Source organism: Hemibagrus wyckioides, linkage group LG08, assembly GCF_019097595.1.
Source record: "Hemibagrus wyckioides isolate EC202008001 linkage group LG08, SWU_Hwy_1.0, whole genome shotgun sequence".
Taxonomy (NCBI): domain Eukaryota; kingdom Metazoa; phylum Chordata; class Actinopteri; order Siluriformes; family Bagridae; genus Hemibagrus; species Hemibagrus wyckioides.
The window spans coordinates 19,699,605-19,718,867 of record NC_080717.1 but is presented as its reverse complement, the minus strand read 5'-3'; the positions used below and the strand labels follow the sequence as shown (position 1 = coordinate 19,718,867).

The 19,263-nt window shown below is 37.1% G+C and overlaps 1 protein-coding gene across 2 annotated transcripts in view; it reads right to left on the bottom strand.

Annotated features, from left to right (window-relative positions):
• Positions 1 to 1,000: 1,000 nt before the first annotated feature.
• pcdh11 (protocadherin 11) overlaps positions 1,001 to 19,263 on the bottom strand; it is a 193,138-nt gene continuing 174,875 nt past the window's right edge. For both annotated transcript variants that reach the window (XM_058398041.1, XM_058398042.1), the window contains exon 6: positions 1,001 to 4,710. In XM_058398041.1, the coding sequence (XP_058254024.1) occupies positions 4,310 to 4,710 (401 nt within the window). In that variant the 3' untranslated portion in view covers positions 1,001 to 4,309. The remainder of the gene's footprint in view (positions 4,711 to 19,263) is intronic.

Genomic DNA, 19,263 nt, shown 5'->3' with positions numbered 1-19,263 from the left:
CTGAGGTGTTTACTTGGGTTATGTTTATTCATTGGCTTTACAATGTCCCCTTTTTTTATCTTAGTTGATATCCAGGGTTGTGTGACAAGGAAAGGCATTATGGTGGTGATATAAATATTTACAGATCATTCTGGAACATGCCCAGGTGACTTTTTATTCTTTCTGCCAACTTTCCGGAGCTGAGTTATATGGATCCACCCATTTTTAAATCAATGCCTTTAACAGCAAGGAAGCAAGATAAGTCAACAATGAAAGGATAGATTCTTAAAAAGTGCATGATTTTTATGTAATTGGACACGGTGTATGACTCTCACAAGCACCCTTTCAGTCTGTTAATATGGTGTAGAATACAATAGAATCAAAAACAATGACTTATGTCTTATGTTAGTATAGTGAGGAGTAATTTTCTATTCAGAGATTTCAGCATTGGCATACTTGTATTAATTCCTTTAACAAGTTGACAGCATGTCTAAAATCATATATATATATATATATATATATATATATATATATATATATATATATATATATAGTTGTATTTTTGTTTTGCTGTTGTTCTTTGTGGTTTTTTATGTTGCTGTCGCACTTTGGTATAGCCATTGTACTTTCAATTGTTATGCTATGTTTTCAAATTTGCTGTTATGTTTTCGCTGTTTTTAATAATGATGGCATATTTCCGGTTTTGCTATTGTATGTTCTATTTGCGGTTGTGTTATTTATTTCACTGGTGTTTTAGTTAGTTGATGTGTGTTTGGTTTGGTTTTGGGGTTTTGTATTTGTTATTGTGTTTTTTTTCTTCAGTTGTGTTTTTGTTTGGTTTTATATCATTGTAGTTTTAACACCTTTGTGATGATCATACTTAGACAATTTTTACTCAAGCTTCATGTTTCACAAAAAAAAGACAGGAATGAGCACTCAAAAAAGGTCTAAAGATACACAATATTTAATGATTCAAGTAAAATTCCAAGACAAGAAAAATCATTACACCAAATGTATATGAATGTATTTTTTTTTAGATTCTGAAGGGATATTTTACAGGGGCAAGACAATACACAGTATATATTTTTTTTTATTGTTTAATAGTGTACTGCTGGCACATATCAAAGCTGTCATCTTTCAAAGCAATTGTGAAATACAACAAATGATTAAGTTACAAGCAGATATAATATAGCAATAGGTTCATATTGTTTTCCTGCTTTATACAAGATGCATGGTGTGTACATTATTCTGACCATCTCTGTGCCAGTATACATACATGCACACACACTAAGACACCCGCGCACACATACACTGATATATGCATAATGACTTCCTACATTATGATGAAGATTGTCTCAATGTTATAAATTTATAAATTCTGCTTTTTTTGTGTATTTTATCATGTTCAAGATACACCAACCACACTTCCCTTTGCCAATGGTTTGTCAGATAATGTCATCTGAGGTTACTTCTAAACATATATACATATTTTTTCCCCTTCATTGTCTTTCCCTTTTTTGCCACATGATGATGAAAGTTGATTTGATTTCTGCGTAAATAATGCACCAGTGACTTGACATGTTGATATTAAAGAGAGCTTGCATTATCAGTGATTATTACTGTCATGACTGTCAAGTTCAGATCTATAGCACAATCCAAAAGTGGTCACAATGCGCCTCATCACCATCACACATGAGCCAGGGGTCAAAGGTCACAACCTACTCTCAAGGTCATGTAAATGCAAAAGTTGAGGGATAGTGGGATAGGAATTTTCCCGTGTGATAGTACAAAGTATTAAAAAATAAATGCTTTTGTTTTAAAGTTGCTGATGTTGCTTTCACAATGCACTGGATAGTAAGATATAAAACATATAAAAAGTGTTAAAAGGGAGAATTGTCATGAACATAGTATACATTTATGCATTTTCCTATTAGTGATTTGACAGGTTTTTTTTTCCACTTGCGAGACCTTTGGCACCAAATGTAACTTTACTTAACTAGTTGCACACAATATATACGCATATTTATTGAATATATATTTTTTTATGAAGTTTGCATTATTAAGTTTTCTTCAGATAGGTGTGAACTGACATTGCATGGCATTGTGGGAGAATTAAGTTTTCTGTTTAAATGTTGTTCAGCTTTTGTGGATGCATTCAGTTTGAAAACAATATGCAAATTTTAATATATGTATTTTCCCCCCAGACTGAACTGGGAAGTAGAACAGTTCAAAAACTGCAAAGTATATATGTAAATTTGCTTATTATAATTGCCAGCTCATAATTACCAACAACTTAATGACGAAACGTATGCATTTCTAGAATTTCTAGGCTACCATAAGTTAGTCATTAGCATTTTTAGCCTTCCAGTTTAGAGATCTATCCCTTCGATAAGTAGAGCTTGTGTTCATCCAACAGGCATTAAAATCTCTATTCAAATGATCCAGTCTTAGTAAGCAGAAAATAAAGTGTTCCACTGTATAGCCAGTCTATGGCAGTATCCCTTGACGCAGTACCATCCTATAGTTCTTCTCATTGATTAACAGCTTTAAAGGGATTTTTTTGCTGTAGTCCAGGGAGTTGCTGCCAATGCAACTGTGCATTCTCTCAGATCAATGAGCAATACCGCAGACCCAGTCTCATCATACCACTCTCCTGGCATACATTCTTCCACTGCTATTCCACCTAATTTATAAGAAAGTAATTTTTTGGATCACTAACTCAAATGCTTGGGCTTCATCAGTATGTACTAAGCAGAATTGCTGAATTAAAGAAAGCATGCTTGCTGGAGCTGGCTCTTTTGGGGTCTGCCTAATTCCAAATTAATATGAAAAATAAAAGAGTGCATGGGACTTTGTTTTATTCAAAGAAGCAAAGAGGAAAAAAAAGAAAAGGAAATGCCTAATTAACTGTACTGTGATGTTTGTAATTACAGTTCAGTGTTGTTATTGTTTGGTGGCCTTATGATTGACACTGTCTGCTGTAAGTCTTTAGGTCTGCATGATGCACACAGATTCATTTTACCAGATACAACTCATAACTAGTTATGGAAAGCTACAATGTGGACGGAAAGGGGGGGGGAGGCTTCTGTTTAGTAGTCTAAAAGCGTACAGGTCACAAATAAGTTTGAGGTGCTTGAGTGAAGCACAAACCAAAGAACAATCCACATCAGGAACTTAGGGACCTCGTGTTATGTTTTTTTTGTCAATTTTTCTTTAAAAAAAAAAAAAAGTAGTGTTCCACAAAGGTAACACACACAGACATGCATGCAAAGAAAAAGTAAGCCAATTATACTATTACAGAGCAGTCTTCCACGGCTATGGCTGCTACGGTGATTACAGATCAAAGTAATTATACTATCAGGAGATTCTCATAATTGGTTCCATAGCACTTGTTATGGTGCATAAATTGTATATTTCAAGAGCGAAACTTGATGTAGAAGAGAAGGAAAACAAAGAAAGGCTCTTTAACACATCTGTCTGTGCCTTCCCAGGCTTGGTTAATAAGAAAATGAGTAGGTTCCTAATAATGGGAGAAAAAAGGGTGTCAGATGCATGGAAACTACAGACATCAGAAGAAGCCTCACTTTTCAGTTTATGCAGAAAAATAGAAGCTGATTTCATAAGGAGAAAAAAAGGGGCTTGTAAAAACTTTCTACATGTTATTAGAGAGTAAGAGAAATGTTTGCAGTGAGGCATAATAACTTATCTGTTGTCTGGACAAAGTCTCTGCAGCACTCAGATGAGGAGAAAATCTTGCTAGAAACAATTCACGCTATATACTCACTGTATCTCACTGAAGCTAACGTTGCAATCACTCACGCAAATAACACCTCACTAACTTCATTCAACAGCATATATGTGTGTGTTTCATAATTACATCATATTTAAAAGGCTCAAAAAACATTGACATCATCTCTGAAGCTTGATTCGTTAGCTGCTACCTACCATAGAGACACAGCTTTTTTTGTTGTTTTTTTTTTTGCTTTTTGTTTTTATATGTTTTTTTGTCTGTTTTGTTTTATTTTTATATGTTTTTTTTAACTCTGTTTTTCATTTGAGATGCTACTTTGGTTTAGATCTACTTGTAGATTATGCAGTCTGGTGATTATAGAGTCTGGTGTTTTGAGAGTATTCTGACTGTCCATTCACTTAATTGATTTCTATCCTGACAAAGACACAAAAAAAGAAATCCTTTTATAAGCATTGCAAATACAGACGGATGATAAATTTTGTTAAGATATTCTTTTGTCAGTTGTCAACTTAGTTATGATTTTCTTATCACTCACTTATTTGTGGTGCTGTAACTAACTGGAAATGCTTGCTTCTTGCTTTACAGCTGATGCTCGTGTAAGAATGAGGAGGAAGCGCCAGCACCCGAGTTCTGAGGGCTTGACGTGGCAGAGAAGCTAGCCAGAGGGATAACCTTCACAGCGTCCTCTTTCTTGCTACAGTGTCTGTCCAGTGTGCTGTAGAACTGGGGCCGATTGCTCCCTTTGTCCAGATCATCTCTGGGCACAGATCTGCCGAGGGTGTGACGCCCGTCTGGCATGGCGCCGCTGCGTGCCCAGCTCTGCTGAAGGCTGAATGAGGGCAACGTGGCAGCAGCAGTCGTCTGGAACTGGGTCACCGCCGGGGGCATCCAGCAGCTGTCAGAATGGCCGAGGATCAGACATTCCTGGGTGCAGGTCTCCGAGGCTTCAGCCATGGCCTTCTGCAGGTTCACTTCAATAGCTGTTGAAAAAGAGGAACAGGATGAAAACTCTTAGGGACTCTTGATATTAGAGAAGGAAGCCTGATCTTAAAAGAAAGCGTTTTAGCTGAAGCTAACTAAAGTGCAGCAGTTATAAATGTTTAATTCATCTCATAACAAGCACAGCAAAATCAGTATGTTTAATTTGCACCGTATTCCCATGGTCTTCAATGTTTACCTGCAATATGCACTGAATTCCCTGTAGGTTAATTAAAGTGCTAAAAAAAAAGGAAGTCTCATTTGTGTGTGAGCGGGGCTCTGCCACATTAAATAATTAATGAACAGCTCACAAAAGCCAGTGTTTATTTTAATAACTGTTATTGTGGAACACTTCATGTCTTCAGATCTTCTCAACATTTGATGAATCTGGTCAAGTTATATCTGTCAGAGATCTCTGAAAATACACCTACAGTCTTGACTTTGCCTACTTTGCTAGTATATTTGACAATATGTTAAGAACAATGAGCCTAGCTTTGAGGAACCGCATTTGATTTCAACAAAAGAAGAGAACTGGAAGGTTCCCCAACATCCTACCTCATTAAGCCTGTTCTGACATCGTACATCTGATGGATCTAGGAACATGCCTTAGTCTCAACTCTGAAGCCTGTCAGCTCAGATAATTAGAATGTAAAACAGTATTTCCAGAGCCTGTGGTCTTATGTTTCTTTACCTTCACTTTGAGCTGTCGTGTAGAAATAATTGATCATATTTGCATGAGTAAGTACACTATCAATAATTGAGCAGGACTCTATCTCTGATTTCCCCGCATTCTCTGTTTTTCATGCTCTGGTGAGTTTTATTTGCTAACCACCAGCCAGCTGACTTAAAGATTTAATCATGTTTATGACCATCCAGGAAGGAAGAAAATGACATTATGATACAGTAAATCCATAAGCATTCAGGTTTATTGTCAGTCAGAATAATCCTCGTATGATCTATAAAAAAACTGCATTTCTCCTGACAGCGGCTTTAGAATGTACAGATGGGAATGAGCGAAAACGAGCGAGAAGACACGCACACACCACACACATACACAGAAAGAAGGGTGAGAAGCAAAAGGGAGAGAGAGAAAGAGAGAGAGAGAGAGAGAGAGAGAGAGAGAGAGAGAGATACAGACATGTGGCTGGATCCCTCTGGTCCTGCACTGTTCCAGCCTGCCTCAGAGAATCGGTGCATAAATCAGCCGAGCGGTAAATGTGTCACCTTTCAGAGGGTCACTAACTTCATTAAGGAAAAATGATGCTGCTCACTCACTCTCTGCGCAAGCAGAATAAACGGGGGGCCAGAGCACTTGCACAGCCTTCGCTGTAAATCACCTCCAAGCTGCTTTGGAAATTGGAGGTGTCTTTCCAAGCCATTGTTCTTCACAGGAGCAAACACTTCATGCCACAATGGACACATTCATCCATGCTGGCAAACACACACACTCTTGCAGTGTGCTCACCTGTGCTCCTAACTTTGCCTTTTGTGCAGAGACAGCAGAGATCAGCCCAAAGTGAACAACCTCATGTGTAATTATCTTTTGCGTGAAAGGTGATTTTGGTGCCTCTGTGCTTTCTACAGAGGCACAGCGCAAGCTGTCAGTGACGCTGTGTCAACAGCCTGAAGTGCTACTATATATACATGTATATTTTTTGCATCTGATATTTCACATTAAACAGCTCGAAATATGTAGTCAGTATCAGTTTCTATCTCCACAGGGACTGGTATTGCTTGACTGATGTGGGTGACAATGTTGAATGCTTTCGTCAGCCAGAGGCAAGCAGCTCACTCTGATGCTGTTTAAGTGTCTTTTGCATAAAGAAGGAATTGCCACTCTCCTGCCGTGTTTTTTTTTTTTTTGCCCATATCACATGCACAGTCCAACCGCATGCATTTGAAAGGTATCCCTAAATATCCCTTATTTTTCTCTGCAAAGCAAAGACCTCCTGCTGATTTAAAAACTGGAATATTGTGTAAAATATGTGTAATCTCTAGTACAGTCTTTGAGGCATCATACACTATGAGATGTTAGAAAAACCCATGTTTAAAAGGAAATTGGCTTCTCAGCTACATTACGAGGATTGGAGTCGTGCAGCTTGCAAACGTTTTGTAAAATGACCAGTTGCTATTGATTGAGGCCTTGGCCGATTCAGCCTGGTAATTACAGTGGTACAAATGCTCAAAGATGTTTTTCATCTCCTTTTCTCTGCAAATGTTTTTCAGTTCCTTGACTCTTAATCAAATGGTCTTGCCTTTTGACTCAGCTGGTGCAAACTGTGAGTTTGCTTTTATATGGTTTACAGCCTATGTGCAGCAAGAAAAAAAGCAAGATTCTGTCCTAATTTGACTTTTGTGTCAACAATCGCAATGCACAAAGACACAACACGAAGGTATTTAATCAGATACAAAATTTTATCATATCTTGCATCTGGAGATGCAAGTTGAAAGTTGAAAGAAAATGAACCCAATGGAAACCAATGAAAAAAAAAACATCCAGAAGCTTTTGTGCAGCATTCATGCCTGAGAAAATGACAATAAACACAGATGACACTCAGCAACGGGGCTGCTCAGAAAAACAGCACGACCTGATGGGATTTACATGGATAGACGAGGGATGATTACTCATCTCATTATGGTAGCATGTGCATACCTATTACTACCAATTAGAGGGCTAATTGCATAAATATAGAACATTATTTCCCCTCTTTCTAAACAGTCTCTGGTGGGACAGAAAGCTTGTGCACCATAACTGGGGTAACACTGCTGTAAACTCTGGTGTAAAATTGTAATAATAAAGTCACACTAGTGAACTTTAATGAGCTTATGTTATGCATTTATATTGATTTATCAAACATGTTCATTATATATGTAATATATGTTTTTATAGACAATATCAATATTATACATTTAAAAAAGCACTTTATTCATAGATTTTTTCAACATTCTGTGTGAACACATAGCCACATTAGAGCTTGTTTCCAATCCAATCCAATATAACTTGACTTATTCAAGCTTTTTAATAGGTTGTTGCATGAGTGACATTTTCAAGGACACCACTTTTCGTATGCAAATGAAGTATAAATGACTCTTCATAAAATTTATGAAGCTAAAAAGATGTCAGTGGTCTGTGTCACACTCTGCTACATTTCCCTCATCAGAAATACTGAACAGAACTGACAAAATTGGCCAATTAAACTGTGGATTCATATGTTGCAGTATTTAAATAGTGGTTATGTTTTTAGATACAGTGATCAGCCATAACATTAAAACCACCTGCCCTAATATTGTGTATGTCCCCCTTGTGCTGCCCAAACAGCTCTGACCCATCAAGGCACGGACTTCACAAGACCTCTGCAGGTACGCTGTGATATCTAAGATGTTAGCAGCAAGTCCTGTAGGTTGCAAGGTTGCAAGGTGTGGCCTCCATGGATTGGGCTTCTTTGTCCAGAACATCCTACAAATGCTTGATCAGATTGAGATCTGGGGAATTTGGAGGCCAAGTCAACATCTTTAACTCTTTGTCATGTTCCTCCAACTATTCCTGAACAATATTTGCAGTGTGACAGGGTGTATTATCCAGCTGAAAGAGGCCACAGACTTTAGGGAATACCACTTGTATAGAGGGGTGGTATTTGATCTGCAACACTGTTTATTTGGGTAGTTTGTCAAAGAAACTTAAACATAAATGCCAGACCCCAAGGTTTTCCACCAGAACATTGCCCAGAGCATCACACTGCCTCTTCTTGCTCGCCTTCTTCTTCCCATAATGCATCATGGTACCATCTCTTCTCTAGATCAGTGACACACATATACACAGCCTTCCACATGATGTAACAGAAAATCTGATCATCAGATTTTCATTTCCAAATGTGATTCATCCTTTTCCATTGTGCCATAGTCTGGTTGTGATGCTCACATACCCATTGTAGGTGCTAACACTGGTGGACTGGTGGCCTGTGGCCAGTTCACTGTGTTCTGACACCTTTCTGTCATAGCTAGCATTAACTTTTTTTTTTAGCAATTTGTACTATAGCAGCTCTTCTTTGGGATTGGAGCAGACTGGCTAGCCTTTGCTGCCCACGGGCATCAGTGAGCCTTGGGTGCCCATGACCCTGTCACCAGTTCATTGATTGCTTCCGTGGACAGCTTTTGGTAGTACAAACAACTGCATACTGAGAACATCCCATAAGACCTGATATTTTGGAGATGCCCTGACCCAGTTGTCTGGCCATCACAATTTGGCCTTTGGTCAAAGTCACAGGGACCCTTACACTTGCCCATCTTTCCTGCTTCCACACACCAACTTTGATAACTGACTGTTCACCTCTTGCCTAATCAATCCCCCCTTGACAGGTACCATTGTAACAAGATAATCAATGTATTCCCTTCATTTTTAATATTATGGCTGATCCGTGTAATTATAATCAGTAGAGGTTTATTGGTGTATATAACGTATAAGTCATACTGCAAATAGATATTCAGGAATTCCATGAAGAGAATAAGAGTTTTATATTCTAAACTGTAATCCAATAGCAGTTCAGCGTCGGTGTCTAAATGAATTGGGTGAAAGATACAAAAAAGGAACATAAGAAAAGCAAAATATTACATATGGAGAATCCAGTCAGGGTTAAACACAATTTTCAACACGTTCAATAAACTGTCTATTTAAAAAGAACATGTGCTCATAAAAGATCCCATGTTGTCAGCCAAAATGAAATTTGAAAGAAATAATTGAGTTTGTAATTGCACAGACTGTCATTTTATTACAGCGCCACTCTGCCTCTACATCTGGATTGGCAAATGGGTGATCATTAATAATAATGAAGCCATTTAACCCCATGGGCCTTTTACAAGGGGAGCGATGCCATTTTTCAAATGTTGGACATGACCATAAGGTGAAAGAAGAGGCCTACTTTTCATTCTCAGAGCAGAAAAGGGCCACTTACCGCAGCACAGATGCATTTTATCATGATTCCACTCCAGGTCCTCCACTACTACTTCATCACTGATAATGTGTGATTTATACTTTTATTTCTGAAGAATGACTGATATGATTTGTGCCACTTTTCCCCTATTAAGTTATTCATGAATTCCTGACTGTACAAATGTCAAAAATTACAGCACAACATGTGGTGCAATGCAAAATGTACGATTTAGGGCACATAACATACCAAAACTACAAGAAAGGTATCATAGACATATGGGATTTGACAACATATTTCATACAGTTATGGGAAAATTTCAGCAGCCATTTGTGCTTGACAGTTGAAAAAGTAGCAGTTGTCTTTTGGAGTGGTCTGGGGTTTTCTCAGTTGTGGCTTTATGAGTAACTTTCTCTGACAAAATCAATGTTGCAGAGGCTATTTTGCCAAGAGCCATCAAGAAGATCTTGGTTATAACTCAGAGGATTAATGACAATGGTAATCTTTTTTTTTGCCCCTCCAAAACTGTTAGAGGGCTAAGAATAAATTTTGACTGCAGCACTTTCTAAGACTTGAGGTGGAACTGACTTGCTGTCATTAGTTGAATGACTAAAAATGTGATGAGTTAGACTTGCTGCTCATGTGTAGCTTGGTGGAGTTAAATTCACACTTTGCAGTTTTGCAGAATGCAACATAGCTTTCGATAATGTTCCTCAATAATCATACACATCTTGCCATCTCCATCTGTTACTGTTAACTCTTACTGATGGCGAAGAAGAACTAAGTCAAAAGCATCAGCAAATATGTCTAAAGAATTTATTTCAACTTCAAAATGTACACACAGGAGTGCTCAGCAGGTGAGATTCCCAGCTCCTGTTATTTAGCATCATTAACACCTGTATGGAAAAAAAAAAAACATACTTGCAGCACATGTGAACAACTTGTGAACTCTCAGTTTTCAGAACATGTTGCTATATTTTCTTGTTGTTGAGAAATCCTAAAAGCAGTTTGTGTTGATGTCAACTGTCAAGGATGCTATATTTCATTAAATGTCAGAATGATGAACGTTTAGAAATTAGTTGGTTTTATTTTACATTTGAAAATTTAGAAATAAATTAGATATATTCTCTATTTTGCATCCTTTCTAGTTTAATAATATTTTTTATTAAAATTATAAATTATATTATTGACCTCAACTTGATAGAAAAGTCGAAGCTTCAATATATTTATATGAATTTCAGAGTTTCGTAGTATTGCTTTAATGACTGTGTACACTTGAGCTGGCATGAACTAGACGAATTCAAAACCTTGTAATCCATTTTAGATCAAATCCATCGGCGTGCCATCTGATCACATACAAAGAGATTAGACATGAGGAAAATTTGACATTTTGTTCAAAGAATTCATCATGGCCAATAGCACACATTTTCTTACATCCAAATATGGACCTAGAAATAGTAGATAATATTGAATATTAAATATTAAAGATAGGTCTAAAACCTTCTGTTTAATTCCAATGTTAATTTCTCATTTAATTAAAAACAATCTAAGATTTTCTATGTGGTCTCAGACCTTTGGATTCCTAGATAGATAGATAGATAGATAGATAGATAGATAGATAGATAGATAGACAAACAGACAGACAGACAGATAGATAGATAGATAGATAGATAGATAGATAGATAGATAGATAGATAGATAGATAGATAGATAGATAGATAGATAGATTCATTATTATTATTATTATTATTATTATTAATATTATTATTATTATTATTATTATTGAATAGTCCATATCCGAACATATGTAATTATTACGCCTATGTACTATTTCAGTTGAATATCTAGCTCACTTAGTAATGCCATTCAATTTAATAAACATTCAATAAATTATTCTTTCTGATAGATTGGGGGATGTTAAACATAGAGTCAAAGTAATGTAATATCTAAAGAGTGTGCTATCTAAAGAGATGGTAGCTGAAAATAATGAGATATTAAGTAAAAAAAAAAAGAACTTCACCATATTTTTTTCAGCTACAATCTAAATGAAATAGGTTAATGCCACTTTCAGTATGGCACATAGCATTGCACCAATTTCACTGAATTGTAAGTAAATTACACCTAGCAAGGTTTTAGACATCTTTAGGCAGACTGACTACATTTACTGGAATCTTACAAAATATGATCTGTGCGCACAGACTGTCAAGGCACGGTCAGTAAAATATATTTATGTTGTCGTAAAGTAGAGAAATATAGTATCAGCAGAAATTTTGGCCAAAAACAGATTCGTCATTTTTTGCTGTTTTCTAAAAAGTCTCATTGACATGTTATGGTGGGTAAGTCTGGTGTCTCAATACAGGAGAAATAATAGGATGTTTTTTTTGTACAGCAGAGCTTTGATTTAGTCCACAGTTGAGAGCATGTTTTAATTTGCTGCAGCTACAATGATACTTTAACACTGGAAAGTGAGTCATTCAGTGTTAGGAATATATCAACTGCAGCATGTTTAATGCCTGAGAGCCCCGGCTTCACACCTTTCTAGTTCTTCATCACTTTCTCTTTCTTTCACTTCATCCTCCTTCATCTCACCTTTTTCTTTCCTTTCTGTGTCCATGTTGTGTTTGACCTTACGAAACTATAAGTAATTGCAAGCCGAAAAACAACATTTAATGATACAACATTTACTAAGCCTGAACAGACGGAAGTTACAGGTAGGCACTCGCAACAAAAGACGGGTTTTTTTCTCCGTCGCTCCCTTTTCAAACGACAAAGAATATTATTGACTCAGCCAAGATTAAAACACCAAAACAAATAATGGAACAACATCAAGGACAGGGTGCAGGAGGAAAAACGTGGCCTAGAACATGACAGGTTAGCTGATCTCCTCTGTCTTCCCTTTTGTTAGTCTTAATTAAAAACATGCAGTGGCTAACAGATTTTTCACTTGGATATAAATAAAAATTTGCTGCTCTAGTCATGTCATTCGCATAACAAGGTGTTTTATATATATTGCACCAACATACACATCTGCAAACTTATTGAATTTGAATAAGAAGTAAATGGAAAAAAAAATCCTTCTTTTTATTCCCTTTGTGAATGGCAAAAAAATCCCATCCATGTCACTGCACTCTGTCTTCTGACTACTTGACTTTTTTTTTTCTCGTCAGCTACTGTTGGCTGATAGGCCTGATTGCGTGGTGTTCATTATGTCTGATGGCCCCTACCTCTTGTCTCCTCTCCTCCGCTTAGGCCTCTCCTCCATTAAGAGTGTGGAGGAGGAGAGGAGAAGGGGGGCGGCACAGCGTCAACACAATCAGCACTGCCCAAACACACAGCGTGCGCCGAATAGACGAGAGGCGCAAACACCATAACAATCAGCAATCAGCACTGATCATGATAATCACACGGAGAGCGCTACAAGATCCATGCTGCGCTCTCCCAGCTTGCCAAGAGTGGTTATTGTGTTGATAGGTCGGCGTGTGAAGAGAAGTAATAAATTCGTCCGTAATTTGAGAGGTAAGAAAGGAAATGTGACTCGTTTTTTAAAAAAAAAAGAAAAAAAAAAAGCATGTATTTCAATATGCAGGTGGAAATGTACCGATAGAAGTGACCTTTTCTTAGGATAATGCTTATTGAAATCTAAAAGGAAGGAAACAATTTCTTGGGTGGGGGAAAAAACTCTACCTCGTATACCGAGAGGGTGCTTTTATGAAGAGATAACATAGATGGATGGAGCAATATGTGCAAAAGATTACGGGGAACTGTGAAGACAAGGGCACTGACAGAGCAATGCTCCGCCTGCTCTTAATCGCACTCACCATTCATATCAGCTGTTTGAAAAGCTGGGAAGGGTCTCTGTGGTGGTCAGGTATAACTCTAGTGAGATCAGGCAAATACACACTCACATAACTAACTAACTAAATAAATAAATAAATAAAAGATATATAGTCTACCAATAAGAAGAACAAGACTAGCTACCTGGTTTGAAACATTCATTTACAAAGGAAGGAGTTTTGACAGACTTTCAGGGATTATTTATTTATTTATTTATTTATTTAATTTGCCATCTCTAGCCTGGAAGTAAATGAAAAAAATATATATAAAATTTTAGTTGAAATGCTAGTTGAAGGTGGTTCTGTGAACTGTCTCAATTAAACCAATTAAAATTGTTAGGTTTTTAACCTTGACTAATGGTTAAGCACGAAAACATAACTCTAATTGCCAGAATTTTTATAAGAAAGCAATTCCATGTTCTAAATTTTAGTTGAATATCCTCAATGAAACCATTGTATAATAGTATAATTAGCCTTTGTCAGATAGATGTTTGCTTTCATAATACATGCCATGTGCACATTTATCAGTTCAAAGCACTTTAAAATTCGACTCAACTAATAATGGAGTACAATTGGTCAGGGAAAGAGCCTTTAACTCTTGGTGCAGTCTATAGCGAGCTCCCTCGAGGTGTGAGCAAATAAACTATGCCTCTGGATCCACAATATATCTGTTAGTCACTTGTGATTTGTTCTTCTTCCCTTAGCCATATATTTCTGTAACTGCCGCTATGGTCAGAGAGATAGTGAGTACATGGCATCAAAAGAAGCCATCCTTCAACCCTTTACTGGCAGGACAGAAAGCAGCTTGCCACAGTTGCTCCTTTGTCTTCAAAAATAAATGTCTCTGAAAAGGACAGAATCTGTTACATTGTGAAATGGGCGAGAAGAAGTCTGCTAATTAACTGTTAACAGGAAAAAAAAGCGCGATAAAAACTCAGTTTCTTTGTGTCAGTGATATATCCTTGAGGCCAGTGTACTTGCTACATGGCCTCTGATTATTTCAAGAGACAAACCAGTTCTTTGAAAATGAGCTAAGAATAACTTGAGTTCCTCTGAGGCTTCTTACTGAAAAGCTTCTCTTTTTTTTTTTTTTTTTCAAATGAGAGCCTTGATGAAGTTTCTGCAATGTTAACGCACTTGTTTCATGAGGATTAGACACGGCTCGCAGCGTGAATAATTTGACTGGTTTCTTTCTTTCAAACGCGATTGAAGAGCAGATATATGACGGGTTAACATGCAATGTAACAGTCACAGTCAAGCAGCGCACTAAATCTTTAAAGGTGGTCCAGCGTATCTCAAAGGAAATGGGAACATGAAAATGAAATCACAGGGGAATAAAATTATATATATGTACATATAAACATTATCGTAAAAAATTTGCATTTCTGCTGTGCTCATTCTTTTTCCAATCTCCTTCTTAGAAAAGAGGGACATTATCCCTTCATCCTTTATACATAAACCTTTTTGGGGTGTTTCTGTTTTAGCATGTTAAAAAATATAAACACCTTTGGGAATTATTTATAAATGTCTGTAGAGTAGACTGTGCTGTTTATTTCTCTATGGGTGTAGCAGTCAATCGAACTGGAACTACGTGGATTACAGGGCTAAGCCTCCTGTCTTTTCAAGATAAAAAGACATCAATAAACTATTTCATTTTTGGCACCAAGATCAGATCAGATTGCTGTTAGCAAATATCTTAATGCAGATTTCTGGACTGTTGAACAGCATCACCAATGGTCAAAAGAAAAATACACTGAATGTTATTAAGAACTGAGACTGATTTCTTTCTAGCCCAGACTGTAGATTCATGCGGTCTTTCAGTGACAGTTGCACCAGATTCAGTTGGATTTGATTGTTTTTGTCATGGGCATGTGCCTCCATGGGAACAGAGTTCAGACTCAAATAAAGGATAAAATGGGAGACTGGTTTTATTAGAAAAATAACTAAACTAACAGACACAGCAAAAACACCAGGAGGGAAAACTAGGCAACTTAAAATATGAAATAACAAAACAGAAAATGGGAAACAAGAAGCAAGGACACATCAAAAACTAACATCAGGTATATATAGGGGAAGTAATACCGAGATATAAGGAATAGGTGTGTAGAGCCAGGAACAGGATAAAGGGCAAACACTTGTGCAAACACAAGATGAAAACAAAAGCACATGGCATAACAACATATAACATAGAAACTGGGGAACTGTCCAAGCCGTCCAGGACAGTTTTTGACATATCCATAGAGTACGTTTAGTGTTTTTAAAAATTTTTTCTACCTATAAGGTCACCTGCCAATTCCCACCAACCAGCCAGCTCTCCTCTATAAGATGACGGATACCAACTGGGTAAAAATAAATCCAGTTGCCTGCATTTTTTCCGAACTGCTGCTCATGCAGTGTCACAGGGCAGCAAGACAGACTCAGAGGAAAGCATTATTTGCACTCTTCCACATATATGAGATTACAGATGACCAGAAAGGAAGCATGGACAATTTTGCTTCCTTGGATCCCAGTCATAGATGCATTGTCAAACTCTCAATCTCCTGACAATAGTGCAAATGTTTTTTTTCTGCACCACTTAAAAGCAAGGTCATTTTTTTTTGTTTACCTTGTTTGGCACGCAGAGGAAACGTACCAGTAGAGCATTACTTTTTGAAGTCAACACTTAAAATAAATAAATAAATAAATAAATAAGGAATCACTATGCTCTTGTCTGTCTGCCTTTAAATGTGTGTATAATGCTTTGCCACACATCATTCTTATTATGCTATCAGTGAGACCTCATAATATTATGCATTGCTCACCTCTGAATATTTTCACTGTTGAGAAATTGATAAATATTACATTTTAGCTCACACCCAGCTGTCACCGCTAAGCGAGTGTTATAATCTACAAGAATATGCCAAAAAGATACAAAGTTCAAGCACACTGACGTTCCACTACAGACATTGAATCATCGCTGAGTGAGCAATGATAAAAAATTCCAAATTAATATTCTTCCTCAAATATAGATAGATGTGTCTATACAGCTTCAAAACTCTCTTAACTTCCTTATTCCTATCTGACTGTCAGAAACCTGTTTACTGCTATAGCAAGAAAATGCTCAGCTTAAAATACATATACATACAGTATGTAGGTTAATATATATATATATATATATATATATATATTAACCTATTATTAACCTATACACTACCAGTCAAATGTCAAACGTTTGGACACACCTTTTAATTCAATGTTTTTTGTTTAGGGATTTATTTTCTACATTCTAGAACAATACTGGAGATTTCAAAACTATGAAATAACACACATGGACAGAGGAGAAGTTCATTTAGAGTTACCAGCCTCAGAAATCACCAATTAACAGCACCTCAGATTAGAGCTGTTATGAAGGCTTTACAGAGCATCAGTAGCAGACATATCTCAATATCAACTGTTCAAAGGACACTATTGTGTATTTCGGCCGCCTTCAGCATTGTAAAGAAATAGAAAGAAATAAACATCAGGAAAGACCATGGAATTAGAAGATGTGTCCAAACTTTTGACTGGTAGTGTATATATATATATATACTGTATATACTGTATATATATAATATATACTGTAAATATATATATATATATATATATATATATATATATATATATATATATATATATATATATATATATATATATATATATCAGGATTATAATGATAATAATAAGAAGATTGTTCTTTCTGTACTCGTTGTACCCATATGCATAAGTATGTCTCCATGATGCACACACACACACACACACTCACACTCCAGCAGCAAGGCGACAAATGCACCAAGTGAGTAGAGGAAAATATTTTTAGGGCTATTTTTTTCCACATATGAGCAATCAATGCAAGAGCTGTGCCAGGGGCACTTACTGTGAGATGCTGAAGAATTATAGCAGTAGAAGGTGAAATGGATTTTTAGACCTCAGTAACAACAGGAAGTAATAGGCAACAACAACAAAAAACCTCTGACAGTTTGTGTAAAAAGCAAAAAAAAGCAAAAACAGCTTGGATTATATTTTTAGGCTCAACACCATGTCAGGGTAAGTCTCATATAATTATTACGTTACTTGAAAAGCAACAAACTAACAAACAAAAGCAACACCGATAATGGCTGATATGTGAAGGCTGCATTATAAAAGCCATGGTCAGTTTTAGTAATGGGAAAGATGCTGTTTGATGTGGTCTACCATTTGATTTCTATACTGAGAACAACAGGAGGAGCTGGGGAGGAAAAAGCAGGCAACTGCCTTGACAAATAAAGCATTTTCTTCTTTTAGTTGTTCCAGAAGCAGCACCATCCTGCATTGAATTACTATACCATAGCCATTGCAAGAAAAAAAGGGGGAAAAAAAGAGCAGTAGTAGTGTAATGTCACAATCTAACATCAAATATAACTTCGTAGGCCAAGTAGTGAGTAGTGATCAAGAATATATACAGTATTATCAAACTTTCAAAGGGATTTTATAAGTATTGCTTATTAGCAGCACAGTGGCTTTGCTTTGTGCTATGAGAATTGGAAACTTAAAAATACAAACATGGGATGAAAAATCAATAGATGAGTGATCTCTAAAGGCGCAGACACACTGGGTTCCAGGAACAGGCACATGGCTGCGTTGCTGAGAGCACCAAAGGCCAAGACATGCAGGGAGTGAGAAGAATTGGATATAGCCACAGGGCCTGTGCTCAATAGACTGCCTGAAACCTATTGACCTCATTGCCTTGATTTTTATTTTTTGTGTGTGTGTCTTGCCTGAGGCGACCACTATCAAACATTAACCACAAGTTCAGCAGATATATGTATGTGTCCGGGTCTAGATCAGGCATATAAGATATGCCTGGCCAATAGATTCCAGGAATAGAGGATGGCCTGGACGTATCATCCATTCTGGACGTACCCCCCCACCCACCCCCAACATAACCCTGTGTCTGTCACATTTCATGGTTGGCATCTCTTACAGCTGTAATGTCAGGACCCATTAGTGTGGCATGCTGACGGCACAGAAAGACAGAAGCTCCGCAGACCAAATGTCAGGGACTTTTGTCTTCGTATAGCACGCTCAGCATCATTGTTTGTTGTCAAAGACCATTCTGCTTCCTCTGTACACAGTCTGTTCCAAGTCTCCACATGAACACACACACACTGATATTGATACAATATGTATGATAATGCATGTTATTTGTATCGGAAACCCAACACAGCGTGCCTCATGCAATATATCTCCACAAGGCACTGCAAACAGGTTGGGAGGCAATTCTGGAGAGACAGCTGCTTTTAGATTACATTCATTATTCCATGGGGTTTGCTGTTCCAGTCTGAAGACAAGAAGCCCAGGCTTTAATTTGGAGCTAAGATTAGCTGCTATTGGTCAGCGTGAGGGCTCAGAGCATGCTACGGCCCATAATATTCAAGGTGATCCCTTCATAATTTCTCACTTTCCAGACCCACTGCTCTCCACTCTAATATTTGATAATTAGGTAAAGCCATCAGGTAGACAATTTCGTTTTCAATTAAAACTCCTTCTCCCCTTGTGACCTTGAGAATAACAAGGGAATGCTCTATATAGATCAGTGTTCAGCATGGACATTTCAGGTGCCATTTAAAAATACATTTTAATTTAAAGCTGAACCCCCTCAGCATCTAATCGTAATGCACATTCACCTTCATAGACACTGAAGGCGTACCATGAGGTAGACTGGGATAAATGTTAATGTAATTACTGAAGCTGACCCAATTAACTCGGGGGATATGACTGGACGCCATCCGAATGACATATT